The following is a 13,637-nucleotide window of genomic DNA, read 5'->3' as shown; positions in this document are numbered from 1 at the left end:
GATACGCGAATTCCCGAACCTACGCGCGGCCGACGCAGTAAAGATACGCCGTTTACGTTAGGCTTTTCCCGGCGTAATGTTGCTCCTGCTATATGAGGCATAACTGCGGCGTACCAATGTTAATTATGGCCGTCGTTCCCGCGTCGAAATTTGAAAAATTTACGTTGTTTGCGTAAGTCGTCCGTGAATGGGGCTGGACGTCATTTACGTTCACGTCGAAACCAATGACGTCCTTGCGGTGTTCTTTGGAGCAATGCACACTGGGAAATTCCACGGACGGCGCATGCGCCGTTTGGGAAAAACGTCAATCACGTCGGGTCACAGTACATTTACATAAAACACGCCCCCCTGATCCAAATTTGAATTAGGCGGGCTTACGCCGGACGATTTACGCTACGCCGCCGCAACTTACGGAGCAAGTGCTTTGAGAATACAGCACTTGCCCGTCTAAATTGCGGCGGCGTAACGTAAATCGGATACGTTACGCCCCCGCAGAGATACGCCGCTGGACGAGAATCTGGCCCTCAGTGCGTGTAATCAAATAAAAAATCTAAATAAGTAACAATGGTAAACACAATCACACGTGTAGAAAAGTCAGAAGCAAAAACATATAGCATAAATAATGTCCCAAAGAAATACACAGCGAAAAAAGATGATCCAACAGTCAGTGTCTGAATGAAACACCTCCACCAAAGATGCAGCGTGGTGTATGAAATCTTCAGTGATGTGCACCTCTATGTGCACTAGCAGCTCACCTCGCTGCTGTTTGAGCCAAACAGCTAAAATTCCACGGATCTAAAATAAAAAAAAAAATGCCACGGATCTGAATGCATATGGAAACTGACAAAAAAATCTCTCCTCTATTGCTGAAGTGGCCTCAGTGGCCGATATGTATCATGAAAAGACACAAACACAGAAAGTACATATAGCGTGACACTGTGAGGGAACTTCAATGATGTATAGGAGTAGGTCTCAAGATGATGCACTAACTTGAAATAAATAAAAGCAGGCGCCAATCCACGAGCACCGAACTCGTATCCCCCTCAGAGTGTCAGCCTGATGTGGACTAAGATACGCTATTGACCCCCGATAACAACCGATCAATACTCAGAAGATGGAAATTACATTAAGAATCACGACTCACGATTCATTGGGATCGTGACCCTGATGAAGTCACGTGACGACACGCGTTGGGATTGGCGCACCGGGTACAGACACAGCCTGACGCCAGGAGACGAGCTCAGCACTTGTGGATGTGTACATTTGATTTTATCTACTTATGTGAGTTTTTTACTTTACTATTAAATAGTTTCATTTTACGCAGTTATGCTATTGGTCCCCTTTTTTCTCAATATAATTTCCATCTTCTGAGTATTGATCGGTTGTTATCGGAGAATCTTCTGAATTAAAAAGCCTGCTTTTTCACAAACTTTGTTTTTTTAAGTTTCACCTTAAAGAAATTGTCATTTGAAGGAATTTTCAGATTTGCAGCATTAATTGAGGTCATTGCACTGTTGGAATACAGAGTTCCCCTCCAGCACAGAAGCTGAAGATCTTCAGAAGGTCGCCAGAGGGCAGCAGAGGGAGGAGAGCGCTACACGATGACATCGACGCTAGCATACGCCCTCGTCATTCTCTCCGCGCTTGCCCCGGAAGTGGTGGATGATGGGATCTCCCGGAAGGAAGCGGTGAATGCTGGGATCTCCCGGAAGGAAGCGGCTCGGCTTTGGGCTGAGGCCGGGGATCAGCCTGGAAGGAAGGAATGTGTGATGAGGCGCTCGGTGTCCCGGCTGGTATGGCTCTGCTTGGTGTGCGGGTTCTGCTCTCTCCTCTACGCCCTCACACAGAGGGGGAGTGGAGACACCGAGACCCGGCAGCCGCTCATCTCACCTCCCCGCTGGCGGCTGGAGCAACCCCAGAGAGCCAGGTACATAGACCTATCCCAGTCTGCTGCCAGAGCTGTGCGCCCAGTCCTCCGGGTAGAGGGCCCTGTGTTGTAGACAGTCAGTGTGAAGGGAGGGAGAGGGCTGAGTGCCTAGGAAGGGTGACGGAGGACTTCATGGTGCTGACATCAGATCATTACAGTTTATTATGTTTAGGATCTTCACCAGAAAAAGTCGTCAGCCTCAGGTACACGCGCACTTACCTGTCACCGGCCTCAGGTACACGCGCACTTACCTGTCACCGGCCTCAGGTACACGCGCACTTACCTGTCACCGGCCTCAGGTACACGCGCACTTACCTGTCACCGGCCTCAGGTACACGCGCACTTACCTGTCACCGGCCTCAGGTACACGCGCACTTACCTGTCACCGGCCTCAGGTACACGCGCACTTACCTGTCATCGGCCTCAGGTACACGCGCACTTACCTGTCATCGGCCTCAGGTACACGCGCACTTACCTGTCACCGGCCTCAGGTACACGCGCACTTACCTGTCACCGGCCTCAGGTACACGCGCACTTACCTGTCATCGGCCTCAGGTACACGCGCACTTACCTGTCATCGGCCTCAGGTACACGCGCACTTACCTGTCATCGGCCTCAGGTACACGCGCACTTACCTGTCACCGGCCTCAGGTACACCCGCACTTGCCTGTCACCGGCCTCAGGTACACGCGCACTTGCCTGTCACCGGCCTCAGGTACACGCGCACTTGCCTGTCACCTGCCTCAGGTACACCCACACTTGCCTGTCACCGGCCTCAGGTACACGCGCACTTGCCTGTCACCTGCCTCAGGTACACCCACACTTGCCTGTCACCGGCCTCAGGTACACGCGCACTTGCCTGTCACCGGCCTCAGGTACACGCGCACTTGCCTGTCACCGGCCTCAGGTACACGCGCACTTGCCTGTCATCGGCCTCGGGTACACCTGCACTTGCCTTTCACCGGCCTCAGGTACGCGCGCACTTGCCTTTCACCGGCCTCAGGTACACCCACACTTGCCTGTCACCTGCCTCAGGTACACCCACACTTGCCTGTCACCGGCCTCAGGTACACCCGCACTTACCTGTCACCGGCCTCAGGTACACGCGCACTTGCCTGTCACCGGCCTCAGGTACACCCGCACTTACCTGTCACCGGCCTCAGGTACACGCGCACTTACCTGTCACCGGCCTCAGGTACACGCGCACTTGCCTGTCATCGGCCTCGGGTACACCTGCACTTGCCTTTCACCGGCCTCAGGTACGCGCGCACTTGCCTTTCACCGGCCTCAGGTACACCCGCACTTGCCTGTCACCGGCCTCAGGTACACCCACACTTGCCTGTCACCTGCCTCAGGTACACCCACACTTGCCTGTCACCTGCCTCAGGTACACCCACACTTGCCTGTCACCTGCCTCAGGTACACGCGCACTTACCTGTCATCGGCCTCAGGTACGCGCTCACTTGCCTGTCATCGGCCTCAGGTACGCGCTCACTTGCCTGTCATCGGCCTCAGGTACACGCGCACTTGCCTGTCACCGGCCTCAGGTACACACGCACTTACCTGTCACCGGCCTCAGGTACACGCGCACTTACCTGTCGCCGGCCTCAGGTACACGCGCACTTGCCTGTCGCCGGCCTCAGGTACGCGCGCACTTGCCTGTCGCCGGCCTCAGGTACGCGCGCACTTGCCTGTCGCCGGCCTCAGGTACGCGCGCACTTGCCTGTCGCCGGCCTCAGGTACGCGCGCACTTGCCTGTCGCCGGCCTCAGGTACGCGCGCACTTGCCTGTCGCCGGCCTCAGGTACGCGCTCACTTGCCTGTCGCCGGCCTCAGGTACGCGCTCACTTGCCTGTCGCCGGCCTCAGGTACGCGCTCACTTGCCTGTCGCCGGCCTCAGGTACGCGCTCACTTGCCTATCGGTGCAGTCCAGCAAGAGGCCTCCTGGCATCCAAAAGCTTCACCACTGTCTCCTTCCTAAGTCACCATCTTGTTGGGTGCCCAATGTCATGTCCTGGTCACTAGCCCCCCCAATGATAAAGCACCCCCGCACACCCTATCTACTGAGAGATTTCCTGAAGTCGACGGAATGGAACTTAAGGGGGTTAATACATTTCCAAAGGTCCGGTTCTGGCATCTTTTTCTGTGCCCTGGTGTTTGGCCAGTGTGGTATGATGGCTTGTGCAGGAGGCTGTCACTCGGCACACAGAGACCATGCCCAGTACATGCGCAGCTGAGTTTACAGTTCCAGAGCAGACAGGTAGGGGCATTTTATCTGCATTAGAGATACTGCACGTTACAATTTCATTGTAAGCCTTCCTGCTTGCTGTTTGTTACAGCCAACCTCCACGTTAAAGCACAATTCCTATCTTGAAGCTCTAGTTACACAACTGCAACTTGTCCTGCCACTTTGAACACAAAAAGTCTCATGACAAGTTGCAGCCCATTGATTTCAGTGGCACCTGTTCCAATCAGTGTGAAAAGGGTCCTGTACTATGATGCGGCTTAAGTTCCAGAGAGTGTAAAGTCGCACAACTATGGTGACACACTAATGTGAACCGACCCTTAAAGGGGTTGTAAACCCTCATGGTTTTTCACCTTAATAAAATCTATGCACTAAGGCCCTTTTCACACTACAAAATAAATCCGTTTAAATAATCCGTTTTAAAATCCGTCAGATAATGTTAAAAAACGGAAGTTATACGTCCTTTATAAAATATCATTAAAGTCTATGGGATTTTTTTATGTTCCGTAAAGATCCGTAATAGTCCGTTATAACATACGGACGTTAGTTATAACGGAATATGTGACGGGTCTTGCACTATTTTTTGTCAATTTTTTGTCCGTTGCAAGTAACGGATATATTAACGTCCGTTATATTTTAACATTGAAGTCTATGGCACACGGACGTTAGTAAATGTCTCCGTAAATGTCCGTTATGTTAACGGACGTTAATTTTACTGAGCATGGATATTCAGGGGAACCCCGCCGTCAATTTAAAACAAAAATGACGTGCGGTTCCCCCTAAATATCCATAACCAGACCCATTATCCGAGCACGTTGACCTGGCCGGCCGCAGAAAAGAGGGGGGGGACAGAGTGCGGCCCCCCCTCTCTCCTGAACCGCACCAGGCCACATGCCCTCAACATGGGGAGGATGTGGCCTGGTGCGGTTCAGGAGAGAGGGGGGGCCGCACTCTGTCCCCCCCTCTTTTCTGCGGCCGGCCAGGTCAACGTGCTCGGATAATGGGTCTGGTTATGGATATTTAGGGGGAACCGCACGTCATTTTTGTTTTAAATTGACGGCGGGGTTCCCCTGAATATCCATACCAGACCTGAAGGGTCTGGTTATGGATATTTACCGGGAACCGCACGTCACTTTTGTTTTAAATTGACGGCGGGGTTCCCCTGAATATCCATACGACTTCTGGAGCTGGACTTCAAGAAAGGATGAAATGGTTTTTATTAACGGACGTTAGAAAGGAATGATATAACGGATGTATACGGATAAACATTATCCGTTTTCAATAAAGGAAGAATGGTAAAATATTTATCCGTATGTATCCGTTATTAAATCCGTTAATAAACGTCCGTTAATAGGTGTAATACGGATATTATAAAACGGACATACAATCCATAGTGTGAAAGAAGCCTAAGGTGAAAAACCTTCTGTAGTGCTGCAACCCCCCGTTTTACTTATTTGAACGCTGTCATCCTCCAGCTGGGAACAAGCACATCAGCTCTAGTTGGTGTCTCGTGTCCTAATTGGATAGATTGATAGCATGGCAGCCATTGGCTCCCACTGCTGTCAATAAATTAAAATGACGGGGGGGGGCGGGACAGAGTCCGGCATTCTGCGTGAATGGACACAGAAGCAGGACCTTAGGAGAGGACCTGGACACTCCATGCGGGGAGGAGCCACCAGCACCGCTGAGGGACCCCAGAAGAGGAGGATTGGGGCATACAGGAGGTAAGTATAACATGTTTGTTATAAAAAAAAAAAAGTTTACAACCCCTTTAAAGTGATACTAAACACACACACTGTTTAATTTTTCATCTTTGTCCCTTCTATTTCTGACAGTGGATGATGGCACTAAGTATTTAAATAATTTAATAATAATAAAAAAAAAATGTTAAGTACTTTTTTCCTAATCGATATACAGCTGTCACATGACCCAGATATTTCCCTGCCTGTCTGCAGGGAAACATTAGCAAGAGGAGTCTCTAGTCCTCTGTGCTGGCCACGTGTTTAAAAAAACACAACCTTTGGAATACAGAGTAAAAATAAATTAAAACTGTTTTAAATTGTAATACAAATCTTTTTTTTTAAATCAAATCTTTATTTTTTTTTATTTTTTACAATAACATGGTGTGACCAGGTTTCTGCCACTTCAGGCAGCCTGTGCTTAGAATAACAGGGAGGTGAAGCCTCCAACAATCTAAATGTATTATCCCGCCCCCATTGTTTTTAGCTGGTTTGTGGGCATGGAGGAGGAGGGGAGGTAGTGGGCTGCTGTTTTCCACTGTGTATACACTCACGTGTCACTCTATAGTCATGTGGGCTGCTCAGATGTGATGGGGAGGAAATGCTCAGCATAGAAACCCACTGAAAACTGAGCATGTGCAGAGTTGCCACCACAACTGCACAATCCCTAGCTGAATTGGGGACACAAATACTGTAGCTGCTGACTTTTAATAAGGACACTTGGCTGTTCATGGATCCAGTGCCATCCACAGCCGGGCTGATTCTTCAATCGGCTTCGGGAGCAGGCACAGGTATCCTGAAGCAGAGTTCGGACGATTTTTATTTTTTAACGTCAGCAGCTACAAATACTGCAGCTGCTGACTTTTAATATATGGACACTTACCTGTCCAGGGCGCCCACGATGTCGGCACCTGAAGCAGATCAGTCCTTTGGGTAGAGGTGCCGCCATCTCCAGTTCTGGTTCCCTACTGCGCATGCACAATTTCACTGGTTCCTGCTGTCTTCTGGGGCCTGTGTGCCCCCCCCCCGAAAGGTTACAAATGTGACGCTGGAGGGGGTGAGGAATCCGCAAAGCGGAAATTCCATTTTTGGGTGGAATTCCGCTTTAAGTGATACCAGCAGTAAAGCCTTGCAGCTTAACTCTGCGCACGAGCGAGCTGCTCTTTGTGATTGGTCCCACAGTCTTTTGGGACATGTGATGTGTCCCAGAAGGCTGCGGGGAAAGGAAAGGGGGCCGAACATCTACTCGGACTGCTGTGGCCATCCAGCTGGAAATGATGTGCCAAATGTTCGGGAGGAGGAAGAGCAAAACTTTTTTTCCTTTTTAGATGACGGTTCTGCTTTAACCACTTAAGACCCAGACCAATATGCAGGTAAAGAACCTGGCCCCTTTTTGCACTGCGTCGCTTTAACTGACAATTGTGCGGTCGTGCAACGTGGTTCCCAAACAAAATTGGCGTCCTTTTTTTCCCATAAATAGAGCTTCCTTTTGGTGGTATTTGATCACCTCTGCGGTTTTTATTTTTTGCGCTATAAACAAGAACACTTTTAACATTTTTAAAAACAATGCAATATTTTTTACTTTTTGCTATAATAAATATCCCCCAAAAATATATAAAAAAACATTTTTTTATCCTCAGTTTAGGCAGATACGTATTCTTCTACATATTTTTGGTAAAAAGAATCGCAGTAAGCGTTTACTGATTGGTTTGCGCAAAATGTATAGCGTTTACAAAATAGGGGATAGTTTTATGCCATTTTTATTAATATTTATTTATTTTTTTACTAGTAATGGCCGCGATCAGCGATTTTTATTTTTATTTTTTTTCATGACTGCGACATTATGGCGGACACATCGGAAACTTTTGACACTATTTTGGGACCATTGTCTTTTTCACAGCGAAAAGTGCTATAAAACTGCACTGATTACTGTGTAAATGACACTGGCAGTGAAGGGGTTAACCAGGAGGTGGTGCTGTAGGGGTTAAGTGTGTTCTGAGGGAGTGTTCTTACTGTGGGGGGGCGTGACTGTGCGTGTGACATCACTGATCGTCATTCCCTAACACAGGGAACAGACGATCACTGACAGCCACACTAGGAAGAGCGGGGAAGGTTTGTTTACACTCGCTTCTCCCCGTTCTTCCTCTCTGTGACCTGATCGCGGGACACCAGCGGCGATCGCGTCCGCGGTCACGGAGAACAGGACCAGGTCGCGAGCGTTAGCGACCCACGGCTGGGCTCTTGAAGGCAATGTACAGGTACGTGCCTGTGCCCTGCCATGCCATTCTGCCGACGTATATCGGCGTGAAGGGGTCCTTAAGTGGTTAAAGCAATATTAAACCCAAAACCAAAAACGGAAGATTTTGCAGCTTACTAAATAATTTTATGCGGTGGCTGCATTCGTCCATCCCCCCCCCCCCCCCGTTTCCACCTGGTGATCTGACCAGTAACGCACATCCTGTATTAGAGCGCCCCCACTCTTTCAGGTACTGTACACCACACTAAGATTGGCACCCGCTTTCTATGCTGTCACTTGCCTGTTGCCAAGGCCAGAGAGATTTTCTTTGTGAGGCTGTTGTCTCTAATGTTTCACCATAGTCCACAGTACCTACCTGCACTTAGTTTTATTGTTTAATAAATGTATATGCTTTTATTACTGCACTATGGTGTGTTTGCGCTGTAGTTTTTTCACATTGATTTCATACCAAATAGCACGTTCTTTCCTGTACTCACAACTAAGGATGAGCTCCGGGGTGTTCGCACAGCCCATGTGCAGAGCCCGACAGGAAGTCGGCACTGCGCTAATCACAGGCATGGAGACATTGTTCCGATGCTCGGCTGCAGAAAACGGGAAATGTCTCCCTGCCTGTGATTAGCGCAACGCAGTACCGACTTCTTGGCGGGCTCTGCACGTGGGCTGTGCGAACACGCCGGAGCTCATCCTTACAGCATCCTCCTTGCATATTTTGTGTAGTTGGCTGTTCGTTTTGGGCTACCCACTTTTATCATTGTGGGCTTTTTGTGTTCAAATTGTCACAGTTCATAGTTTGGTTTATGTTTACTTTAACCACTTCCATACAGGGCACTTATACACCTTCCCGCCCAGACCAATTTTTAGCTTTCAGTGCTGTTGAACTTTGAATGACAATTGCGCGGTCATGCTACACTGTACCCAAACTAAATTTTTATCATTTTGTACCCACAAATAGAGCTTTCTTTTGGTGGTATTTGATCACCTCTGGGATATTTATTTTCTGCAAAAAAAAAGAAAAAAATGACCGAAAATTTAGAATTTTTATTTTATTTTTGTTTCTATTATAAAACATTGTAAATAAGTATGTTTTATCCTTCACTGATGGGCACTGATGGTACTGCACTGACGGGCACTGATAAGACGGCACTGATGGGCACCGATGTGGTGGCATTGATGGGCACTAATATGCTGCACTGATGGGCGGCACGGATGGGCACTGATAGGCGGCACGGATGGGCACTGATAGGCGGCACGGATGGGCACTGATAGGCAGCACGGATGGGCACTGATAGGTGGCACGGATGGGCATAGATGGGCACTATTGTATGTGTTTACTAATGGATGCCAATCAGTGCCAAACAATGCCTGCCAATCAGTGATACCCATTGTGGGCACTGATTGGCATCCATTGCGGCACTGATTGGCATCCATTTTTTTGTGTCCTCATCCCTGGTGGTCTAGGGTGGCATACCTTTTATTTTTAATTTTTTTAATCCCTGGTGGTCCAATGGGCATCCCTGGTGGTCCAGTGGGCATCCCTGGTGGTCCAGTGGGCATCCTCGGGGGGGCTGTGCTGATAATCGATCAGCACAAACCCCCCCCCCCCCCCGTTACAGGAGCAGCCGATCGGCTCTCCTCTACTCGCGTCTGACAGACGCGAGTGAGGAAAAGCCGATTACCGGCTTTTCCTGTTTACATCGTGATCAGCCGTGATTGGACACGGCTGATCACGTGGTAAAGAGTCTCCGTGAGAGACTCTTTACCTTGATCGATGTTGCGGGGTGTCAGACTGACACCCTGCAACAACGATCGCCGCGATGCGCGCCCCCGGGGGCGCGCAGCGTCTCAGAATCCTGAGGACGTCATATGACGTCCAGTCAGGATTCTACAACCACTTTGCCGCCGTCAATTTGTCTTTGGCGGCAGTGGTTAATTCTTGTCTTAGGCCTTCCTTCCTTCCTTGCCACATGCATTGGGGGCAACCAAGGTTGAGAGCTGTGGTCCCTGGGGCTTTTTTCCCCTCGTCTTTTTGCAAAGTTGCAAAACACTTGCCAGGGTAATAGCATCAGCGGTTAAAGAAAAATGTAACCAAAATAATTTTATTGAGTGATTGTAAAGCTATAAGATTTTTTTTTTTTACTTCAATGCAATCTATGCATTAAAGGGGTTGTAAAGGTTTGTTTTTTATTTTCTAAATGGGTTCCTTTAAGCTAGTGCATTGTTCACTTACCTTTTCCTTCAATTTCCCTTCTAAATGTTTTTTTTCTTTGTCTGAATTTCTCACTTCCGTTTTCTCCTCAGTAAGCTTGCCTCCATCATCCGAGTGGTGGTTAGTCAGCCAGAACAGCTTACTGAGGAGAAACAGGAAATGAGAAATTCAGACAAAGAAAAAAAAACATTTAGAAGTGAAATCTAAGTAAAAGGTAAGTGAACCAACAATGCACCTATTTAGACAATAAAAAACTCAATTCAATTTTCAATTATTGGATATGTTTTATAGCAGAAAGTAAAACATTTTTGTTCTTTTTTTCTTTTATATCTAAAAAAAAAACAAAAAAACCCAGAGGTGATCGAACGGCACCAAAAGAAGGCTCTATTTGTGTAAACAATAAATGATATAACATTTGTTTGGGTACAGTTTTGCATGACGGCCCAGTTGCCAGTTAAATTGGTGTAGTGCAGTATAGCAAAAAATGGCCTGGGCCGGGAGGGGATGAAACCTACCAGAGCTCAAGTGGTTAAAGAAGGGGACTAGTCTTCACTTTTTGTTGCATGGTAGGATTTATAGCCTCTTCTTTTTTTTCTTCTTCTTCTAAAAGCATTACATACTAATAGCTGGAAAACTTTTGTGTTTCATTCTGTCAGGTGTAAGAATTTCTCTGTTTCTTTCTGGAATCCCTATTGGATGCTACCCACTGGTGTGTGTGGAAAGGACTGCTTTTGGGAAGCTGCTTTTAGGTAGGACTTGTTTTATGGAATGGATCTGTTGCATACAGGAAAGCTAGCTGTTAAATGACTTCATTTTCAGAGGAGCACATTTTATAAAGAATCTATAGCTGTTGATAGATATGGATTTTTTTTGTAGAATCAAAAGTTTTGCAAACCCCTCGTCCAGTCTGCTGTGCAAGCTGTTTTTATTTTTTATTTCAATAAGAAACCCCCTGGCCCGCACTTCACATATCCCAGGAGGCATAGGGCCAGATTCACAAAGAGATACGACGGTGTATCTACAGATACACCATCGTATCTCTGACTTACACTGGTCCTATCTATGCGCCTGATTCATAGAATCAGATACGCATAGATAGGGCTAGATCCGACAGTGTTACACTGTGTTACACTGTCGGATCTTTTTTTCAATTTAAAAATGTCGCCGGGGGCGTTCCCGCTGATTTACGATAAATAATATGTAAATCAGCGAGATACGCAAATTCACGAACGTACGCGGACCCGTCGCAGTGTTCTTACGTCGTTTCCGTAGCGGTTTTCCCGTCGTATACTTACCCCTGCTTTCATCAGGTGCAGCCAATGTTAAGTATAGCTGGCGTTCCCGCGTCGAATTTGGATTTTCCAACGTCGTTTGCGTACGCCGATTCACGAACACGCGCGTCGCAAGTCCTGCTCACGTCGAAACCACTGACGTCCTAGTGACGTCAGTGGGAGCAATGCACGCCGGGAAATTCCCCAGGCGGCGCATGCGCATTTAAATCGGCGCGGGAACGCGCCTGATTTAAATAGTACACTCCAATAGCCGCGGAATTTGAATTCCGCCGGCGGATTTAGGATCCGCCGTCGCAAGTTTGGAGGTAAGTGGTTTGTGAATTAGCCACTTGCCTCCTAAACTTGCGGGAGCGGATCTTAATTCACGTAGATCGAGCGGATCTATAGATCCGCTGAGCTACGTGAATCTGGCCCATAGTCTTTTATTGAGAAAGGAGGGAAGCAGGCCTAGTGGTGGTGTGTCATCAGGAGAGTTGCCAGCTAAACACGGAAGCACCAGCGGTTTTCAGATGATGTCATGCTAGAAAATGACGGCGTGGGACCGAGTGGGGGGCAGAAGAGAATCGGCAGGACAACACTGGATCCGTTAGGTGGGTTATGTGCAGGTCCCAGAACCAGGTATGCAAGGATTGTTAAAAAAAAAAAAAAAATTTGGGTGGGGAGGGTGGCGAAGGTGTAAAGATCCACTTCATCATGTAGTTACAACCTTGCTGTTTAACCCCTTGCCAACCACAACAATGCGTATGTATACGTTGCGGTTGGCAAGTGGTTTAGTGGGGTTATGGCGGTCTTTCTCATGAAAGCAGTCTGAGCTCATAAGCCACTGAACCCCTTCTCGCAGCCCCCCCCCCCTTACTATTATTAGTGGAGCACCCATGAAACAATCAGAGGGTACAACTGGTTGGTCAGAGGCAAAGTCAGACCAAATCGGCTTGGATTGCCTCTATTGTCTTGGAGGACCGGAGAGACGTCTAGGGTGGTAGTAATTTTTTTTCCCTACAGATCTCTCCATAACTAGGACCTGTCATCCTTATTTTTATTACAAGGGATGTTTACATTTCTAGTAATAGGAAAAGTGATTTACATTTTTTTTTCTTTTAAACCGAGTAAAAATAAAATGTTTAAAGCATCCCCATCCCTCCATACTTGTGCGCAGAAGCGGACGTACACGGAAGTCCCGCATGCATATGTAAATGGTGTTGGCACCGCACATGTGAGGTATTGCAATGAACGTTCGCGCGAGAGCAATAATTATAGTGCTAGACCTCAGCTCAGCGAAGCTGGCCCCCCTACAATCAGCACAAATAAAAACTCAAGTGTGTTTCTTTAGTGCTACGTTTGTGCTGTTTTGTGCCGCAAAAATTTACGTTTGTGCTGCTTTTATTTTGAAGATATTAGCAATTGTTTTTTCCAGACTATGACATCACACAGCCCCCCTACAACCCCAAATGACACAAAACTGGTCTCGTTGGTTAGTGCTACGTTTGTGCTGTTTTGTGCTGCTAATATTTCCGTTCCATCTTTTATCGTTTTTGCGTTATTAATGACTTATTAAAGGTCACCAAAGGTCACACAGCCCCCCTACAACGCCCAAATGACACGAAACTGGTCTCGTTGGTTAGTGCTACGTTTGTGCTGTTTTGTGCTGCAATTTTTTTTATTTGTGCTGTTATGGTTTTAAAGTTATAACAGTTTATTTTTTTTTTCAAACCCCACTCACTTTGCCCATCTTACAATCAGCACAGATAAAAACTCAAGTGTGTTTCTTTAGTGCTATGTTTGTGCTGTTTTGTGCTGTTTAAAGTTCCTTTCTATCTTTTATCGTTTTTGCGTTATTAATGACTTATTAAAGGTCACCAAAGGTCACACAGCCCCCCTACAACGCCCAAATGACACAAAACTGGTCTTGTTGGTTAGTGCTACGTTTGTGCTGTTTTGTGCTGTTATTATTTCCGTTCTATCTTTTATCTTT

General features: G+C 47.5%; 1 protein-coding gene across 2 annotated transcripts in view; it reads left to right on the top strand.

The window, feature by feature from the left end:
- Positions 1-1,631: 1,631 nt before the first annotated feature.
- GXYLT1 (glucoside xylosyltransferase 1) overlaps positions 1,632-13,637 on the top strand; it is a 69,392-nt gene continuing 57,386 nt past the window's right edge. The window contains exons 1-2 of one of the 2 annotated variants that reach the window (XM_040343869.1): positions 1,632-1,927; positions 11,030-11,122. In XM_040343869.1, the coding sequence (XP_040199803.1) occupies positions 1,770-1,927; positions 11,030-11,122 (251 nt within the window). In that variant the 5' untranslated portion in view covers positions 1,632-1,769. The remainder of the gene's footprint in view (positions 1,928-11,029; positions 11,123-13,637) is intronic. The other variant, XM_040343870.1, reaches the window with a different exon arrangement.

Source organism: Rana temporaria, chromosome 3, assembly GCF_905171775.1.
Source record: "Rana temporaria chromosome 3, aRanTem1.1, whole genome shotgun sequence".
NCBI classification, from domain to species: domain Eukaryota; kingdom Metazoa; phylum Chordata; class Amphibia; order Anura; family Ranidae; genus Rana; species Rana temporaria.
This window is presented reverse-complemented; position numbering and strand designations above follow the sequence as displayed.